Genomic DNA, 18295 nt, shown 5'->3' on the forward strand with positions numbered 1-18295 from the left:
TACCCTTAAATCGTAGAAAAGTGATCGAAACACACCAATTTCCCGTTATGAAGTGATTGATGCAGCAAATGCGGCAAAAAGGAGTGAAATATGTATATTCATCTGTTTCTGTTCAATTTTATTTGATGGCCAACATGTCGTAAAAATCATTATTAGAATTATCAAGTAGTCATAGTATTTTATTTAAATGACTTACTGATTTGTTTGTTATAAATAATAATAAACTGATAAAAATGTAAGTAGTTAAATAAATTTTTAATATAATCTTTTGTATATACCCAAGACATCAGCAAGAGGACAATCTCTACCATTGGTTTGCCTGCGTATTCTAATATCACTAACACAAGCGACATCTGGTGGCTAGATGCAGTACACTTTAAGAAAACAGCCCATGGAGTTATTTTATTAGTTTAAATCACAACACGAGTAGTGCAGCCATGTTATCAGGGACACAATACATGCTACATGTACAAAATAATCCTAATCCTTTAGTTTACACTGTTGCCATTGCTTACATTTGGTATCTGATTAATAATAGTGTGAAGTACAAACATTTCTGGTCGAAGATGTTCATGTAAAGTTTCAGGTTACAAACGGTCAGCCTAATTTCTCGAGGAATAATGATGGATTTGGTCTTGACATCGCAGTCAATTTGAATATGAATGACTCAAATAACTCCTCCCAAATGTGCAGATGGAATGTGAAACAAAATGGGTAGTTAGTACCAAATTGCAAATAGTGATTTATACAAGCAATGTCTGCAATCTTTCAATAAGGCAACCGTAAACCTGTCGTCCCCCACGAATGATGCAGCGCCCCCCTTGGGCCAATTGATATTGTGTATGACGAACAAATGTCAGTTAATTATTGTAACTCCCGCCTTGGGCAAATCAGTGTAATTTAGTAAACGCTGGATCTCTATGGCAAGACGCATTATTCACCCAAGTTTCGTCAAAATCGGGCCAGTGCTGTCTGAGATATTGCGTGTGACCATCGTACGAACAGACGGACGGGGACAGGTCCACCGTCCCCTCCCCGATTTCATCGTGGGAACAACAAAGCTGTACAGGTGAATTACTTAATATTATCCAGTCAAGCTGGGGTCTCATAGCCTGGTGCCAGATATGTTTGTGCTGTCTTACCAACTCCTATGTCGCACCGTGACAGTGACCCGTAAGACAACACAACCAGATCTGGGACCAAGCCAGGGGTCTCAGGCTATTTCTAAGCTGTTGTCTTTATTGGAGGATAGGATACACCACACCTGAAAAGGAAGGAGCTACTATACAATTTGTATGCTTCAGTGAGGGGAATAAAAAAGTACAAAAAGTTGATCAATAAAGGGAAGTGTGTCGTTGGGTACAATTTGGGCAAACTGTATAGCCTACCAAAACATGGCTTTAGGGTTTTTGTCCTACCAAAACATGGCTTTAGGGTTTTTGTCCTACCAAAACATGGCTTTAGGGTTTTTGTCCTCTGCTTGGTTCATAAATGATGTCATGCACTTGTTTTTTCAACACATTGGTCCTTTTTTACACATTTTCAAACTGAAAGAGACAAACAGTATGAGATTTCAATCAATGTCTAACACAATGTCTCACTGGCCTTAGATCATTTCCTCTTTGTATCTATGAGTGGTATTAATGAACTCATGACAGGAACTTCATTGAATTCACCACATTGATATGCAACCTGTATCTTCATTGAAGAAATGGTGTGATGACATAGAACTTAAACTAAGTGGAGCAATAATATGTAGGATAAAATACATGTAAAACCTCTAAGTTGTTATTGGGCTGAGCTAATTTTCAGATAGATTTTACATTGCCTCATTAGTTATGCCTCACAGGGAATACTTCCCCCGACAATACTGATGAGGTGGGTTTATGTCAATGCATTTAATTTATTTCAGTCCCAATTCAGCGAAAATCTTTTTCTTGTATTCATACAGACTGTTGGTTTTGTCGTTGTTAAATATTCCACATTCAATATTTCCTCATTCAAAATGGGCTCATGAGATGGTTGATTTTAAATAGGGGTGGGGTGTGTTTACTATTATTATTATTATTATTATTATTATTATTATTATTATTATTATTATTATCTACAAGGAACATGCTCCCACAGGTACAGCAGTCAAAAATAATACCTTGACAAATCACAAACAATACATCCCATACATCAATACTTGTAGATTGACCTATACTGTAATATGCTTTCATATTCAATTATTATAATATTTTATGTTTAACTGTTTAACGACATTTCATTGATAAGGCTTTGTCTTCGTTATTCTTATTGGATGCAAAATGAGGAGACTCTTTTTAAGGCAAAACCTAAAGGCATGCAAATTAACTACATTTATATTCACCAACAGTACAAGCACATTTGGAAGGAAAAGTTTGTGATGAATAGGCTACTAATCCATCTCTTTATCTATCCAAATCTAGTCTTTTATAAGAATGGATACATGGTTTATCAGAAACAGTTGCGTTACCATAGGAATTTGATTTGGTTGACATTACTCAATATATGAAACGCGTAGCTAGCGTCAGTAAACTTGGAACAATAAGTAGTAGCGTAATTTAACATAGCACATCACTGATGCTCAAGCTCCAGTGGAATGAGTGTATGGAAAATACTTTGCACACTTCACATTTTGGCAGTTGATTTTAAATAATTGAAATATAATATTTATATATCTATATATTTGTGCGTAGTGTGAATATGTAGTGAGTGTGTCATCGTGGGGTGTGTGTAGGTCATTATGTGTGTGTAGATGTATGTGTAAATAGTTTCTAGCAAATAACATTCTCATGCACACAAGTGTTTCAAACACAAGAAGCGGATCCATTGAAAGGTAGTCCAAGCATATTTTTTTCAGTGGAAATAGCTGCAAACTGAATGGAACATGAATCTTCTGTGTAGTCTGTGGCGGTTCTCAAGCTCCCCTCTCCTCTATTTCTGCAGGTCACACTGCAGGAGTAATACAATGGAAGGGTCGCTCTTTGCTGCCTCTTTGAACTCGTCCAGTGATATCTGGTCGTCGTTGTTCTTGTCCATCTTGCTGAAGATCTTGTCCACTCGCTGCTGGGGCGTCAGGCCGTCCTCGTTCATCTTCATCATGATCACAGTCCCCACCATCTTGTAGATGGCCTTCACAGAGGGGGAGAAATTATAGTTCAATCATTGTTTACTGAAGTAGAGACATTTATAGGTCAAACACACTCTCCGAAAAACCCAACCTGATTTGTATTCAAGGCACATACTGTACGAGGGCATTTGGGGCAAGAGGAGGAAATGTCCAAATTCTGAAGGTAAAGAGTAAAATCTAAAATGGAGAACAAAAGGCATTTCTTGAGAGAGACCCCGTAACCATGACTAATATCTCAACACCTTAAACTCATGAGACATGAATGGCTGAACCATAGAGATTTGTTGTGTCCTAAATGGTACTCTATTCCCTATATAGTGAACTACTTTTGACCAGAACCCTATGGGCCCTGATTAAAAGTAGTGTACTACATAGTGAATAGGATGCCATTTGGGACTCAATATATGATTCAAGCTTAATCTGTATGGGCTGAACTCTGAACTCTACCTCAATGATCTCCAGCATCTCCACTCGTGTGATCTTGCCATCTCCATCCAGGTCGTACATGTTGAAGGCCCAGTTGAGTTTCTGTTCGAAGCTGCCTCGAGATGTGATAGACAGGGCACAGATGAACTCTCTGAAATCGATGGTGCCGTCCCCGTTCTTATCAAAGGTCCTGAATGCATGCTGGGCAAACTTTGAAGCATCTCCATAGGGGAAAAACTGAAAGAGAGAAAGAGAACAGAAGAGATTCCATTTGTATTAGTTAGAAGGGGAACCCCAGCCTCACAAGCAGGTTCATCAATCATTCAAGACGATACCACAGGTAGCTGTCTATACCTTTGATATTAGTTCATGGCACATACAGTACTGTACAGTACTTGATATGCCTGATCGCCATCCTACTAAGCAGTGTGTGTGTGTGTGCATATGCATGCATGGGACTCTGAGTAAGTGTATGTCTGACACTCAGTGTGTATGACACCAGCCCCATGCCATATTGTTGAGATCCAGCAGTGGGATGCAATGTGGACCTAAGCTTTATAGTCAGTCTGGGAGAGGGAGAGGGAGAGGGTGAGATAATTTATTTTAAAGGAGGAAAGGAGTTAGAGAAGAGGAGAGTGAATGAGGGAGAGGAGAGGAGAGGAGAGAGCAGGAAGCTCCCTCTATTCATCAGAGGGAAACATTGTGGTCCTTCAACATGATTAAGCTCTCAGAGTGCAGACTTCTCCAGCCATTGACTTTAACAGTGCCTGCCTGCCTACTTTAGAAGCTATGTTGTCTGCAGCTCAAATGGCTCCCCACTAGGTCTGGTCAAAAGTAGTGCACTAAATGGGGAATAGGGTGCAATTTAGGGTGCAGCCTTGATGGGGAACAGGGTGAAATTTAGGGTGCACACCTTGAGTGTTCCTCAACCCAAACTCACAGCTGCAACAAATGCACCCAGTGATAAACAAGACACCAAAAGGTTTAATAATATAATTTAGAATTCTGCCTAAATCTTCCACTGCTACTTAGCCTATATTCCAATTATATTTATAATCACATCACAATGACATCATCAACAAATCATAAATATTGTAAATTTTTTTAAGGAGGATGATGTCCTTAAAAACTCTGTACCAATGAATCGTTCTACACAGCTCCTTTTCACTGAAGCTGTTCTTGTTGAGTGCTGAATAAACACAGATTAGGATTACAAAATTCCAGTAACCTTCCCAAAATTCAATTTTTTCCCCCAGAAATCCTTGTTGAAGGATTCCTGATTTCCTGCTTATCCCCTACTGATTCTGGGAATATTCAAACTGGGATTTCTGGAAAACATGAACATTTTTGGGAGAATGTTGACACATCCATTTTCCTATTCCTGGACCTAGTGTGGTTCAGACAGTGCCTCCATGGAAAATACACAGACGGACAGGATAGAGGCTAATGGGCTGTAAAGAAACACCATGTAAAATATGATGAGAGTCTGTTGCTGTAATCTAGTTGGGAGGCTGTGGTTCAGTTGGGTTCTCCAGGGAAAAAAGCTAATTCATTAGAGCAGACCTTTCACATTTGCTCTCTCTGATAGCAAGAGTAGAGGTGTTGGGGAATATGAGCCATGCTCAGCTCTCAAAACACATGCAGTACAATGGGATGTGTCACTGAAAACAATTAGATCTTAAGGGATTTATTTGGCAAAGTGTTGCTTTGGTTTGTCCTGTAGCCGTTTCTCACACTAAAAACAACAACAAAAACACTCACTCCTTTGAATATAATGCTCATGAATACATTATGTATGGGTTATGAATGTGTTATGAAGTTCTTATGAAGGTTTACCTAACACTCACTGCCTGTCTTTGCATAACGACACTTCCAGAACCAACTCCATGTTTGAAATCTGGACAGCACAGAGCCCAGAGCACAGGGCAAGGCTATGAATTCTAATGGCAGCTAGCAGAAGGCAATAGTCCGGGGGAGTGAAGTCTGCAAACTGTCCATCTGCAGAAAAGTCCTCCCATAAAAATCTGCTGCAGTGGCAAACTGATCAGACTGCAGGTAAAAGTTAAAGGAAAGAGAGAGGGAGGGGGAAGTTGAAGGGAGAGACAGAGGAAGATAGAAAGAGGGAGGGATAGGGTTAGAGAGAGGGAGACAGCGAGAAGGGGGAGGAAGAGAAAGAGAGAGACAGATAGAGAGGTTGAGGGATAGAGAGAAAGAGAGAAAGGGACACAGAGAGAGAGAGAGAGTACAGTTACATGCACTCAATAATACTATTATTGTAAATATATTAATATAATTGTTCGAGTTAACGTTTACATGCTTTACAAGAATAACTATTTTCCTAATAATCCTGTTTAAACGGATACATCTGAAATCAGGCTACCTGATGGGACTTTAGTAAATGTAGAAAATCGTCATTCAAAAATAAACGTTCTACCACAGCAACCATGTTGTTTTTGGGAAGCCTATTTGATTCTGGGTTCGGACATACAGTATAAAGTTTGTATGTGAGATACATACTTTCAGTTTTTCCAAACTCACTTCACTCGCCCATAGGAGGGAGGCTTGCGCTGCTGGTGCTGGCACATGCACAGACCAAATACTTTGCTGGAACTCCGATTAAACTGTACATAATTCCAAATAATTTGAAAGATTGCTCAGAAAACCTGGTGTTTTAATCAGCATATGTGTACTTCAATTATGACCTTATGCTGATGAAGATTACCAGAGTAAAGTGTTAAGATGACTAATGCCATACTTGGCCTACTGCCATAATCAGTTTGATATCGAATTATTAGTGTGCATGCAGTCGTACTCAGTGAGAAAAAGAGAGATAGCGAGAGAATGAAAGTGAGAGAAGCGGAAGAGACAGAGATAGCGTGAGAGATCCGTGAGCAGTTGTGGGGTCCGTTTTTCTGTTCTGGGTGTTCTCTGGGAGTTATGGGTGTACCAGAGCCTTGGGCCCGGCCTGTGTGACCCTGCCAGGATGTAAGACACACTGTGATACAGCATGCACAAATGCAAATTGACTCCCTCACAGGGCTGGCCCTGCTGCTCCATATGGCCTGGCACTGTCTGTCTGTTCCTGCTCAGTCAGGAGGGACAGGAGAGAGGGGAAGAAAGAAACGGACCAAAGGAAAAGTCCTGCAGAAATGGAGAGGGGTGGGGAGAGAGAGGGGGGGGAGAAAGAGAGAGAGACTGCTGTTCTTCTTCCTCAGCTTGTTCCTCCGTGAGAATCTGTCAGGTTATGAAACACTTAGTTATGTAGAAGCACCAGAGAGAAGTGGGGCCAGGACGATAGGACTGACTGTGAAACTCTTTGAGCTTGATTTATCAGATCCTTGATAAATCAGAGCGATATTATATTTGTGCGCTCATGAACGAGTGCTACAACCACATTTGAAAACGCCCTCCATTCACCTTTTATGTTAACAAAAACGCCCTCATTTGGTGTATGATTTGGAAATGTTGGAACTGGGCCATGTCCATTTCTAAAAGGACACGTAACGGCAAATTTGATAACATTTCTGTAGAGGTGTGGGCAGAATGTTTTGATATTTTGTAGTGACTTTTTCAAACACAAAATGCATGCCACCTTAGGGCTGACCCCAATTAGTCGACTGGTCGATTGTTTGGTCGTTAGGCTGTTGGTCGACCAAGATTGTTTTAGTCGAGCAGTAACAAATATAAATATACATTACCAGTCAAAAGTTTGGACACACCTACTCATTCAAGGGTTTTTCTTTATTTGTACAATTTCTTACATTGTAGAATAATAGTAAAGACATCAAAACTATAAAATAACACATATGGAATCATGTAGTAATTTAAAAAGTGTTAAACAAATCAAAATATATTTTATATTTGAGATTCTACAAATAGCCACCCTTTGCCTTGATGACAGCTTTGCACACTCTTGGCATTCTCTCAACCAGCTTCATGAGGTAGTCACCTGGAATGCATTTCAATTAACAGGTGTGCCTTCTTAAAAGTTCATTTGTGGAATTTATTTCCTTCTTAATACGTTTGAGCCAATCAGTTGTGTTGTGACAAGGTAGGGGGGGTATACAGAAGATAGCCCTATTTGGTAAAATACCAAGTCCATATTATGGCAAGAACAGTTCAAATAAGCAAAGAGAAACGACAGTCCATAATTACTTTAAGACATGAAGGTCAGCATCAAGCGCTATGATGAAACTGGCTCACATGAGGACCGCCAAAGGAATGGAAGACCCGGAGTTACCTCTGCTGCAGAGGATAAGTTCATTAAAGTTATACCAGCCTCAGAAATTTCATCCCAAATAAATGCCTCACAGAGTTAAAGTAACAGACACATCTCAACATCAACTGTTCAGAGGAGACTGCGTGAATCAGGCCTTCATGGTCGAATTGCTGCATAGAAACCACTACTAAAGGACACCAATAAGAAGAAGAGACTTGCTTGGGTCAAGAAACACGAGCAATGGACATTAGACTGGTGGAAATCTGCCCTTTGGTCTGATGAGTCCCAATTTGAGATTTCTGGTTCAAACCGCCATGTCTTTGTGAGACACAGAGTAGGTGAACAGATGATCTCTGCATGTGTGGTTCCCATCGTGAAGCAATGAGGAGGAGGTGTGATAGTGTGGGGGTGCTTTGTTGGTGACACTGTCTGTGATTTATTTAGAATTCAAGGCACACTTAACCAGCATGGCTACTACAGCATTCTGCAGTGATACACCATCCCATCTGGTTTGGGCTTAGTGGGACTATCATTTGTTTTTCAACAGGACAATGACCCAACACACCTCCAGGCTGTGTAAGGGCTATTTGACCAAGAAGGAGAGTGATGGAGTGCTGCATCAGATGACCTGGCCTCCACAATCATCTGACCTCAACCCAATTGAGATGGTTTGGGATGAGTTGGACCGCAGAGTGAAGGAAAAGCAGCCAACAAGTGCTCAGCATTTGTGGGAACTCCTTCAAGACTGTTGGAAAAGCATTCCAGGTGAAGCTGGTTGAGAGAATGCCAAGATTGTGTCTATTTATGGAATGAATGTATGCTTGGCTGTTGAATGAGCAATGGACATGAGGTTAGCATTTTACTTGGGGGGGGGGGGGGGATATGATATTTGTGCGTCTGTAACTTTCTCACTCATCATTATTCACGATTCATTCAGGATTTTCCGTAATCATGGTAGCATCCAACTTAACTTTATTTACAATAAAAGTGACTCCAAAATGACACAATACATTATTTACCATTCATTTCTGGATGAAAATACCCTCATATTATTGCTGACAGTTTGCACTTCCACCTCATAGTCATTGTATCATTTCAAATCCAAAGTACTGGAGTACAGAGCCAAAACAATAAAAAAGGTTTTAGTGTCCCAATACTTTTGGAGCTCACTGTCAGTTTCTGAGCTCCAGAAGCTGCCCCACCAGGCAGCAGCCGCGTCCTAGCAGGGAGGCTGTAATATGTGCATGTGTGTGCGTCTGAGTGTGTGTGCGTGCTTGAGTGTGTGCATGTGTGTGTGCATTCGTGTGCGTGCATGTGTGTGTGTGTATGGGCCCAGGCAGCCACAGCTGGCCTAATAAACGTTGATGTCTGTCAGGTAGAGAGAGGAACAGAGCAGCAATGACCGAAGCTCCAAGCTCAGCCAAGAGCCCTCCAGACACAACCCAAATTACCCAGTGCTAAGTGGCACATAAAAGCCTTCATAATCAGAGTACAAGCTGTCACCTCCACACTTTTCTGCTCTCTCCTCGCCCTATCTGAAAGAGAGAGTGGGAGAGAGAGAGGGATGAGGAGAGATGGAGGGAGGGAGAGGGGTTGGAAAGAGAGAGAGAGGGTGTTAGATAGAGATAGATAGAGGGAGCGATAAAGAGAGAGAGAAGTGGAGAGAGAGAGTGATGCAGGGACCTTGCTCGCCCTGGCCACATTAGCTATGCAGTCACACTCTTAACGGAGACCATTTCACATTATCATAACAGCAGTGGCCATGATCTGGATGGAACAGGGCTTATGTAAGTAGAATGACAACAGCCCTGTCTGAGGCATATCACCCTACTCTCTGAGACACACACTGTCTCATAACCACGATAACAAGAGAACATACATAATGCCTACATAATATGACAGTTATGATATCTTCCAAATTCTATTTTAGTGACATATTAACTGGAAGAGGATGACAAGGTAGGGGGTGAATACCATCATACTGCCGCAACCATTACTAGACATATACTGTAACAACAACAATAACAACAAAACAACAACAAACATTTATGGAGACTTCCTACTTGCTTCTGTACAGACTCCTATGATGACCCAACCCTGGCTGGCACCCTGTCCCACAATCGTCAGTGTCTGTAAAAAACCTACAGGACAGGACAGGGCTGGACTGCGTATAGGCCCTGGTCGAAAGAAGTGCACTATATAGGGAATAGGGTACCATTTGGGACGCACCCCTGGGTTGGACTGCCCAAATGGATGGCCTGCCCTCTCTCCAGTCTCTGCCTTAATGGCCATTAATTCCTGGGCTGGACGGGTAAAATGGCGACTCTCTCTGTCCCTGTCATACACAACATTTTCCATTGACAGTCTGTCAGAGGGAAACATGGAGAGGCAAAGACTTCTAAAGCTGCATGGATGGATCAGTGATATATGGGCTAGCTAAATGAATGTAGCTGTAACCTGCATCTTTCATCAAAATAAACTGTTTTCAACATCACTTATTAGTAGTAGTAGGAAGTTATTGGTTTCTCGCAGTCATAGACTGAATTGTACACCTATTTCCAATCATAACATCAATCATACAGTATATAATTATCAAATAGTTAAATCCTAAACTAGCAAAACACTTAATATAATACAATGTTAAAATATGCAATAGTTACTAAACAACAATACTACAACAAGGTTTGGGTGGCAGCTTTAGAAAACACATATTTAGAGTTCTTAGGAAGGCATTTCTAAGGCCCCTTGGCTTTATGGTGTCTGCATTGATCAGTTTAATGAAGTATGGAATGGGAGAGTTCTGATAACGGCCTGTGCGTGTCATGGGAGTTTTCAGTTTGTGGCTGTTGCGGGTTGCCCGTACAGTAATCTGCTGTCTATTTGGGGGTTGCTAGTCTGCAAACTGGGAATCTTGCAGGGATTTATTGATAATTTATTGATCAGTAACTGTAAAACTAAATCCTGACATTGAGACTACAGGGAAGAGTATACAAATCGAGATTGTCATAAAACAAAGCCTTCACTGAAAGTACATGGTCATTAATGGATGCCTTGTCCTTTCGATATAAGGCCGCTGGCACACTACGACAGCAGTACAAGGCATTAATGTAAGCCGAAGTTGAACTGTTGCCACTGTTACATTATTAGAACCGTGACATGAAACAAGACACCGTGAGAGCAGGACTTTTTAATCCAGACAAATAAAAGAAAATGTTATTGGCTGCATACATATACATATATATATATATATATATATATATATATGTGTGTGTGTGATGGGATGTATAGACATTATGGACAGTATGTGAATAGAATTTGTCGTATATCTGAAGAATATGTAGGATATAATAGTATATGTACAGCAAGAGTTAAATAGGATGGCCTCTCCAACAACAAATGCAGTTGGCCTATTTTAAGAGCCTCACAGCACAGCGATGGCAAGGAAAGGGAGCTGTTATCATATCTCCGTCCCAAATGGCACCCTATTCCCTATATAGTACACTATATTTGACTAGAGCCCTACAGGCATTGGTCAAAAGTAGTGCACTATAGAAGGAATAGGGTGCCATTTCAGACGCAACCCCTGCATCACTCATACACAGATGCTGGCTTGTTCAGCAAGCAAAAAGAGAGAGAGGGCTGCTGAGTGCATGCATAATCCAGCATTTGGATGTTTCAAGTTTTGTGCGACCGCACGACAACCAACCAACGGGGGCTCTAAGATGCTTTCTGAACTCTTACGTAAAACCTCAGTGACATGCAAGGCAAAGAGAGGGAAGAGAGAGAAGAGAGACAAACTCAGGCAACATAGCCATAGCCCTCCGGGGCCACAGTCTCAGCTATAAAACTCACACACAAACACACTGAGTGGCTGCAATGTGTCTCTCCCCAACCATTCAGCTTTGCAAAGTGCATTTTTAATAATTTACTAATTACCCTGGGAAGGGATAAACAGCATGTGCTTACCATACCAGATGTGAAATTACATTGTCTTTACTGGTCCCCGCAGGACGAGAGAGAGAGAGAGAGAGAGAGAGAGAGAGAGAGAGAGAGAGAGAGAGAGAGAGAGAGAGAGAGAGAGAGAGAGAGAGAGAGAGAGAGAGAGAGAGAGAGAGAGAGAGAGAGAGAGAGAGAGAGAGAGAGAGAGAGAGAGAGAGAGAGAGACTACAGGGAATCATTGTCTTTACTGGTCCCCGCAGGACGAGAGAGAGAGAGAGAGAGAGAGAGAGAGAGAGAGAGAGAGAGAGAGAGAGAGAGAGAGAGAGAGAGACTACAGGGAATGATTGCACACCCACTCCCAAGTAGCCACCAAGACGGTATCATGACCAAAAAAACTACAGAATTCTGACAGATTATACAAAAGGCTGTACACTACAGATATCCTCTAAAACAGCAGGGAGGATGGCAAGGAGAGGTTGGATTTCAAACCACATTATGGTGTCAACAAATTGACTAAGTCTGCATCCCAAATGGCAAGCTATTCCCTATATAGTTCACTACTTTTGACCAGTGCTCTGGTTAGGATTGGGGAAGTCCAGAGCGTCTGCTAAATGACGTAAATGTAAATGTAAATGTAAATGGGAAGGGGATAGCTGATCCTAGATCTGTACCTAGGGGAAACTTCACCTTAGAGCATCATCTTGGCACAATACTGTCAGTCTGTTTATCAACCAGCAGAGGGAGCCAGTGAGAGAGGACGCAGAGGGAGGACAGCCATCTAAAATGCCAGCACCCCTCCCTCTGACTCAGCTTTTAGTGGCTGCCAGGTAAGCCCGGGGACAGCCCTAGTCTCCCTTATCTGTTCAGGAGTGCTGATCTAGAATCAGGTCACCCTTGTCCATATAATCTTATTCAATATGATCCTAGATCAGCACTCCTATTCTGAAACGATTTATGAATGCGGGCCCTGGGTTTGCCCCTAGTCTACTAGCCTAGACTTAATGTGCTCAGATCACCAAGGCTCCTCCATCTTCTGTGACCCCGTTCGGACTGCACTACTCATCACAGTCCAGTCCTCCTCCTACAGTATACCAGAGCATGGACTCAAAATAATAGCTGTGTGGATGTCCGTGCATGTGTAAAGGCTACGCTGCTTGCTTAGTGAGTACCGCTTCCCCCTGATTCAGTTTATACTGAGGCTCGAACTCAGGACCCTTGCATCGCAAACACACGTGACCAACCTCCTGGAGCGCCTCTACCTGCCGGGCTACTGAAAAAGGGGCAACACTTCAGGCTGAGTGAGTTTCACAGATCCCCATCCGGTACATGTAGCTTTCAGTCATAATATAGACTACTTATAAGCCACAAATTAATCAGCTTAATAATGATGTAGAATAGTGTTGCATGGTATACCAAAATATCTGTACTTTTCGATACTAGAACATGAAAAACGGTTCGGTACTATATATTTTTTTACTTTCGGTACTTCTGTCATATGCGTCTCACGTCATATACAGATTGAGAGGAACGAGTCTGTCTAATAATTTGTCTGAATCTTCTCAAGGGGGCAGTAGTAAGCTAGCCATGCTACTTGTGCTTGCGCATGCAGCTGAAACAGTGCAAGCCACTTCTGAGAAGCAAGCAAGAGAGAGAAAATGCTGTCAGCATGGCTTCTTCTTACGAAAACATCATACCTCCACGCCCGCAGCTTGTTGGCAAAACTGGCTCCAGAAGGGAAATATGGGAAAAATTGCTTACAGAGCAGATGAGGACCAGCCCCCCGAAACAACTATGCAAAAAGGGTTACAAAGCAGTGCAGTGCAGACATAGAAAACAATTTTACAGATGACATTTGCATTGTAACATTATTCTACTAGCAACTCAATTCAAATTGTTTCTGAGTGACAATGACGTGAACATATATTTAGCCTGACATTCATGTGAGCATTATAATATGATTACAATCCTAAAGTAATGTGAAATGCACTCCTAACTTAGCTATGACAGCAATATATTCAGATTATTTCACATTTGTCTGGGCTTGCTAGCAGTAGCCACTAGCCAGCCAGCAGCCCTGGGCGGAGCGTTGCACCCTGGGAGTTGAAATGCACTCAGGGAATCGTATTACGCTGTGTAAAATCCATCATATGATGTGTAGATTATTGCAATATACATTCCGTGGCCAGTTTATTAGGTACACCACCCCGTTCACAAAAATTACAGACAGTGAGTCCCATGGCCGTGGCTTGCTATATAAAGCAGGCAGACAGGCATCGAGGCATTCAGTTACTGTTCGATTGAACTTTAGAATGGGCAAAATGAGTGACATAAACGACTTTGAGCTTGGTATGATGGTCGATGCCAGGCACGCTGGTTCCAGTATCTCAGAAACGGCAGGCCTCCTGGGCTTTTCACACACAACAGTGTCTAGGGTTTACCAAGAATGGTGCAACAAACAAAACACATCCAGTCCCGTGGGCAAAAACACCTCGTTGATGAGAGGTGGAAAGAGAATGGCAAGAATTGTGCAAGCTAACAGGCGGGCCACAAACAGGCAAATAACGGTGCAGTACAACAGTGGTGTGCAGAATGGCATCTCGGAACGCACAACTCGTCGGTCCTTGTCACGGATGGGCTATTGCAGCAGACCACACCGGGTTCCACTCCTATCAGCTAAAAACAAGAAGAAGCGGCTCCAGTGGGGATGCAATCACCAACACTGGACAATTGAGAAGTGGAAAAACATTCGCCTGGTCCGATGAATCCCAGTTCCTGTTGGGTCATGCTGATGGCAGAGTCAGGATTTGGCGTAAGCAGCCTGGTGTCAATGGTACAGGCTGGTGGCGGTGGTGTAATGGTGTGGGGAATGTTTTCCTGGCACACGTTAGGTCCTTTGATCTTGGTTTTTACTAATTGACCAACGTTTCCATGCCCCGAAGAATTCAGGCTGTTCTGGGGGGCCCGACCCGGTACTAGATGGGTGTAGCTAATAAATTGGCTCAGAAATGAGCTTCAAAGTGTTTTTTATGTCGTTTTGGAACTAAACTCTTATTTAGTTGTAATTAATAATGAATCATAGGTCTGATGAATGTCATTTGACACAATATTATGGCCATAAATGAGCAAATGAACCCTGATATGTTTCAAATAAAAAAAATCAACAGTTTAGATGTAATTGTAAAATTATTTTCAAGTCTCAGATAGGATTTTCCATAAGGATAATTTATGATAGTCTTCTTTTATTTAACATGGTGTTTTATTTTAGAGAGAAATTGAATATAGAATATATACTATTTGTTATTTTGGTTGTTCTACCAGTTATCAACGTATTTTGTGACTTTAGCTAATACGCTTAATGTTTTTGTCGTTGTGTCGTTTTGGTATAGAGTATCGTTTCGGTATCAAGTATCGTGATACTAAACCTGGTATCGGTATCAAAGCCAAAATTCTGGTATCGTGACAACACTAATGTCGTATAACACTGAATTTGTCTCCTCACATCTCCTACCATTGCTAAAAACAGACCACAGGGAGCATTAATTAAGAGAGCATTCACTTTGTTATGTAGTGAATTAAAAATAGTTCAGTTCACACCATCATCCTATTTAGTGTAGCATCTCTCTCTCTATCTGTCTCACTCTTTCTCACGTTCCCATCCTCTCAACCTGTCTCTCCCTCTCCCTCCCCCCTCTCTCTCTCTCTCTCACCCTCCCCATCCCCTCTCTCGCCCCCTTCTCACACCCTCTCTCTCTCTCACACACACACCCTCTCTCTTTCTCGCTCTCTCTCACACCCCCCCTCTCTCTCTCTCTCTCACTCCCTCTCTCACACACCCTCTCTCTTTCTCTCTCTCTCACACACCCCTCCCTCTCACACACACTCTCTCTCTCTCTCACACACCCTCTCTCTCTCTCACACACACCCTCTCTCTCTGTCTCTCTCTCTCTCGCTCACACACCCTCTCTCTCTCTCTCTCTCTCTCTCTCTCTCTCTCTCCCCCACTCCCCTCTCTCCCTCTCTGCAGTCAGAGGAGCAGTGGATGGGCATGTTGCCCTTTCTCTAGTGATTGAATTAGATGTGCAGTTGGCCTGCGGGATAACAGGGCCTGGCTGGCACAACACAACACAACCCCCCTCTACTCTGCGGCTCTGCTACAGTCCCAGTCCAGCACATACACTAGAGCTGGACAATAAGCCAAAAATTATCGACACCGACCATACCGATCACTTATCGCAGGCATTTTGCTGATATCATTCATTACGATAAGTAGCCTATAATAGAGAAATGTGAAGTTTGAAATGAAATACATTTGCTAATATGGGTGATTATTAATGGGACAGTTGATGGCTACAACCAATCAAACTGTTAGTAGTAGTTTTAAGGATACTTTAAAAAAAACTGTGGTGCACATTAATGTTATAAACTAATCGTTCTATTTATCATTATCACATACATTTTGGCTATTTATCGTTTATGATTTTTGTCCATATCGCCCAGCTCAAACACGCACGCGCGCGCGCACACACACACACACAGTCCCAGACACGGTTAGACCTACAGTATATACAGGCTTTTTAACACCTCTAAAGTGGCCATAGCTGAACAAACTTTGGCAGGCAAAATAAATTAATACTGTAATGATTTTCTTTATTTTTTATGGTTGGAAAAGTGAAAGGCAATATATCATTGATGATTCCTAGATCGTTAAAGCATATCGTTCTTAGATTATGTTGATTGATTTAAACGAAGTGCCAATGTTTGATCATAAACTCTCTGGCTTGGTTTTTACTCAATTGTCACTGTCTAAAACTGGAAGGAATGTATTATATATTGGGTCAATGAATGCAGCTAGTCACAAAGCAGTCAGTCTAATAATAACACATTTCCTGCTTTAGGGGATGAGTTTGTGATTAACAACATGAACATAACCACAAGTTATTTTGCACAATTCAACAATAACCATGGTAATGCATTTTCTCCCCCGATTGCTCAGTTTGGCCGGGCGGCCAGCTCTAGGAAGAGTCTTGGTGGTTTCAAACTACTTCCATTTAAGAATGATGGAGGCCACTGTGTTCTTGGGGACCTTCAATGCTGCAGACATTTTTTGGTACCCTTCCCCAGATCTGTGCCTCGACACAATCCTGTCTCGGAGCTCTACGGACAATTCCTTCGACCTCACGGCTTGTTTTTTGCTCTGACATGCACTGTCAACTGTGGGACCTTACATAGACAGGTGTGTCTTTCCAAATCATGTCCAATAAATTGAATTTACCACATGTGGACTCCATTCAAGTTGTAGAAACATCTCAAGGATGATCAATGGAAACAGGATGCACCTGAGCTCAATTTCGAGTCTCATAGCAAAGGGTCTGAATACTTATGTAAATAAGGTATTTCTGTTTTCTATTTTTAATACATTTCAAAACTTTCTAAAAACCTGTTTTCGCTTTGTTATTATGGGGTATTGTGCGTAGATTGCTGATAAAAAAAAACATATTTAATACATTTTAGAATAAGGCTGTAACGTAACAAAATGTGGAAAAAGTCAAGGGGTCTGAATACTTTCTGAATGCACTGTATGTCCTTTAGAAAAAAAGAACACCACCTTGTGTTGCTTTGACTTTCTCTCTTTCCTCTGCAACGCTGCTGCAGCAGCTATCATTTAACCAATAGATACTTCAATTCAATTAGGGAGCTCAGCTAAGCCTCAGAGGTCAGGGAGAAAGTTCCCTCTAGCCAATAGGTTTAAAGTAGGAATGATGTGCAGTATGTATCTAATCTGCTTTGCATTATCTAATTAGGCGTTAAAAGTCTAAACATGGATGCACCAATCCCATATTCCCCCTTTAAATTATAGTTGGCAATATTCTGTTGTCTACCCCTTCACCAAGAGGCTTCCACTAGCTTCCATGGAAGATTGTATCACACACACAGACAAGCCAGTATCAAGATACATTTAAATCTCATCTAATCATAACTGAAAAACAGATGTAACCTACTGATGTTAACTCTACTGATGCTGCCTCTATATTCATGCAGCACCTCACATGAACAGTTCCACTGCTGTACGAAATATTGAATAATGACTCCAGTTCAGACAGAATGAAGTGAACAATATACGACTGTTTTCAATTCTCCCTCTGTTGTGACAGTGATGGAGCATGGCGTGTGAGCGCTCCAAATGACAGCCGCTATTTTTAGACCACCGCCACTACAGACATACTTAGGCAGAGAGAGAGAGTGTGGGAGGGGGAGAGATGGGGATAGAGAGAGAGAGCGAGAGAAAGAGAGGGGGTAACGCCAGGGTTGTTGTGGGACAAGTACGAAAAATGTATGCACTCACTACTGTAAGTCCCTCTGGATAAGAGTGTCTGCTAAATTACTAAATATATACAGTGCATTCGGAAAGTATTCAGACCCCTTTACTTTTTCCACATTTTGTTACGTTACACCCTTATTCTAAAATTGATTTAATAGTTTTTTTCCCCTCATCAATCTACACACAATACCCCATAATGACAAAGCAAAAACAGGTTTTTTGATTTTTTTGCAAATGT

At 41.7% G+C, this 18295-nt stretch overlaps 1 protein-coding gene across 1 annotated transcript in view; it reads right to left on the minus strand.

Moving 5' to 3' along the window:
* Positions 1-387: 387 nt before the first annotated feature.
* LOC121552590 (visinin-like protein 1) overlaps positions 388-18295 on the minus strand; it is a 54880-nt gene continuing 36972 nt past the window's right edge. Inside the window, exons 3-4 of the mRNA XM_041865548.2 lie at positions 3602-3817; positions 388-3156 (exon numbers count right to left, since the gene is read on the minus strand). Coding sequence (XP_041721482.1) covers positions 2959-3156; positions 3602-3817 — 414 coding nt within the window. The 3' untranslated portion in view covers positions 388-2958. The remainder of the gene's footprint in view (positions 3157-3601; positions 3818-18295) is intronic.

The sequence above is a fragment of the Coregonus clupeaformis genome, unplaced genomic scaffold (assembly GCF_020615455.1).
Source record: "Coregonus clupeaformis isolate EN_2021a unplaced genomic scaffold, ASM2061545v1 scaf1182, whole genome shotgun sequence".
NCBI lineage: Eukaryota > Metazoa > Chordata > Actinopteri > Salmoniformes > Salmonidae > Coregonus > Coregonus clupeaformis.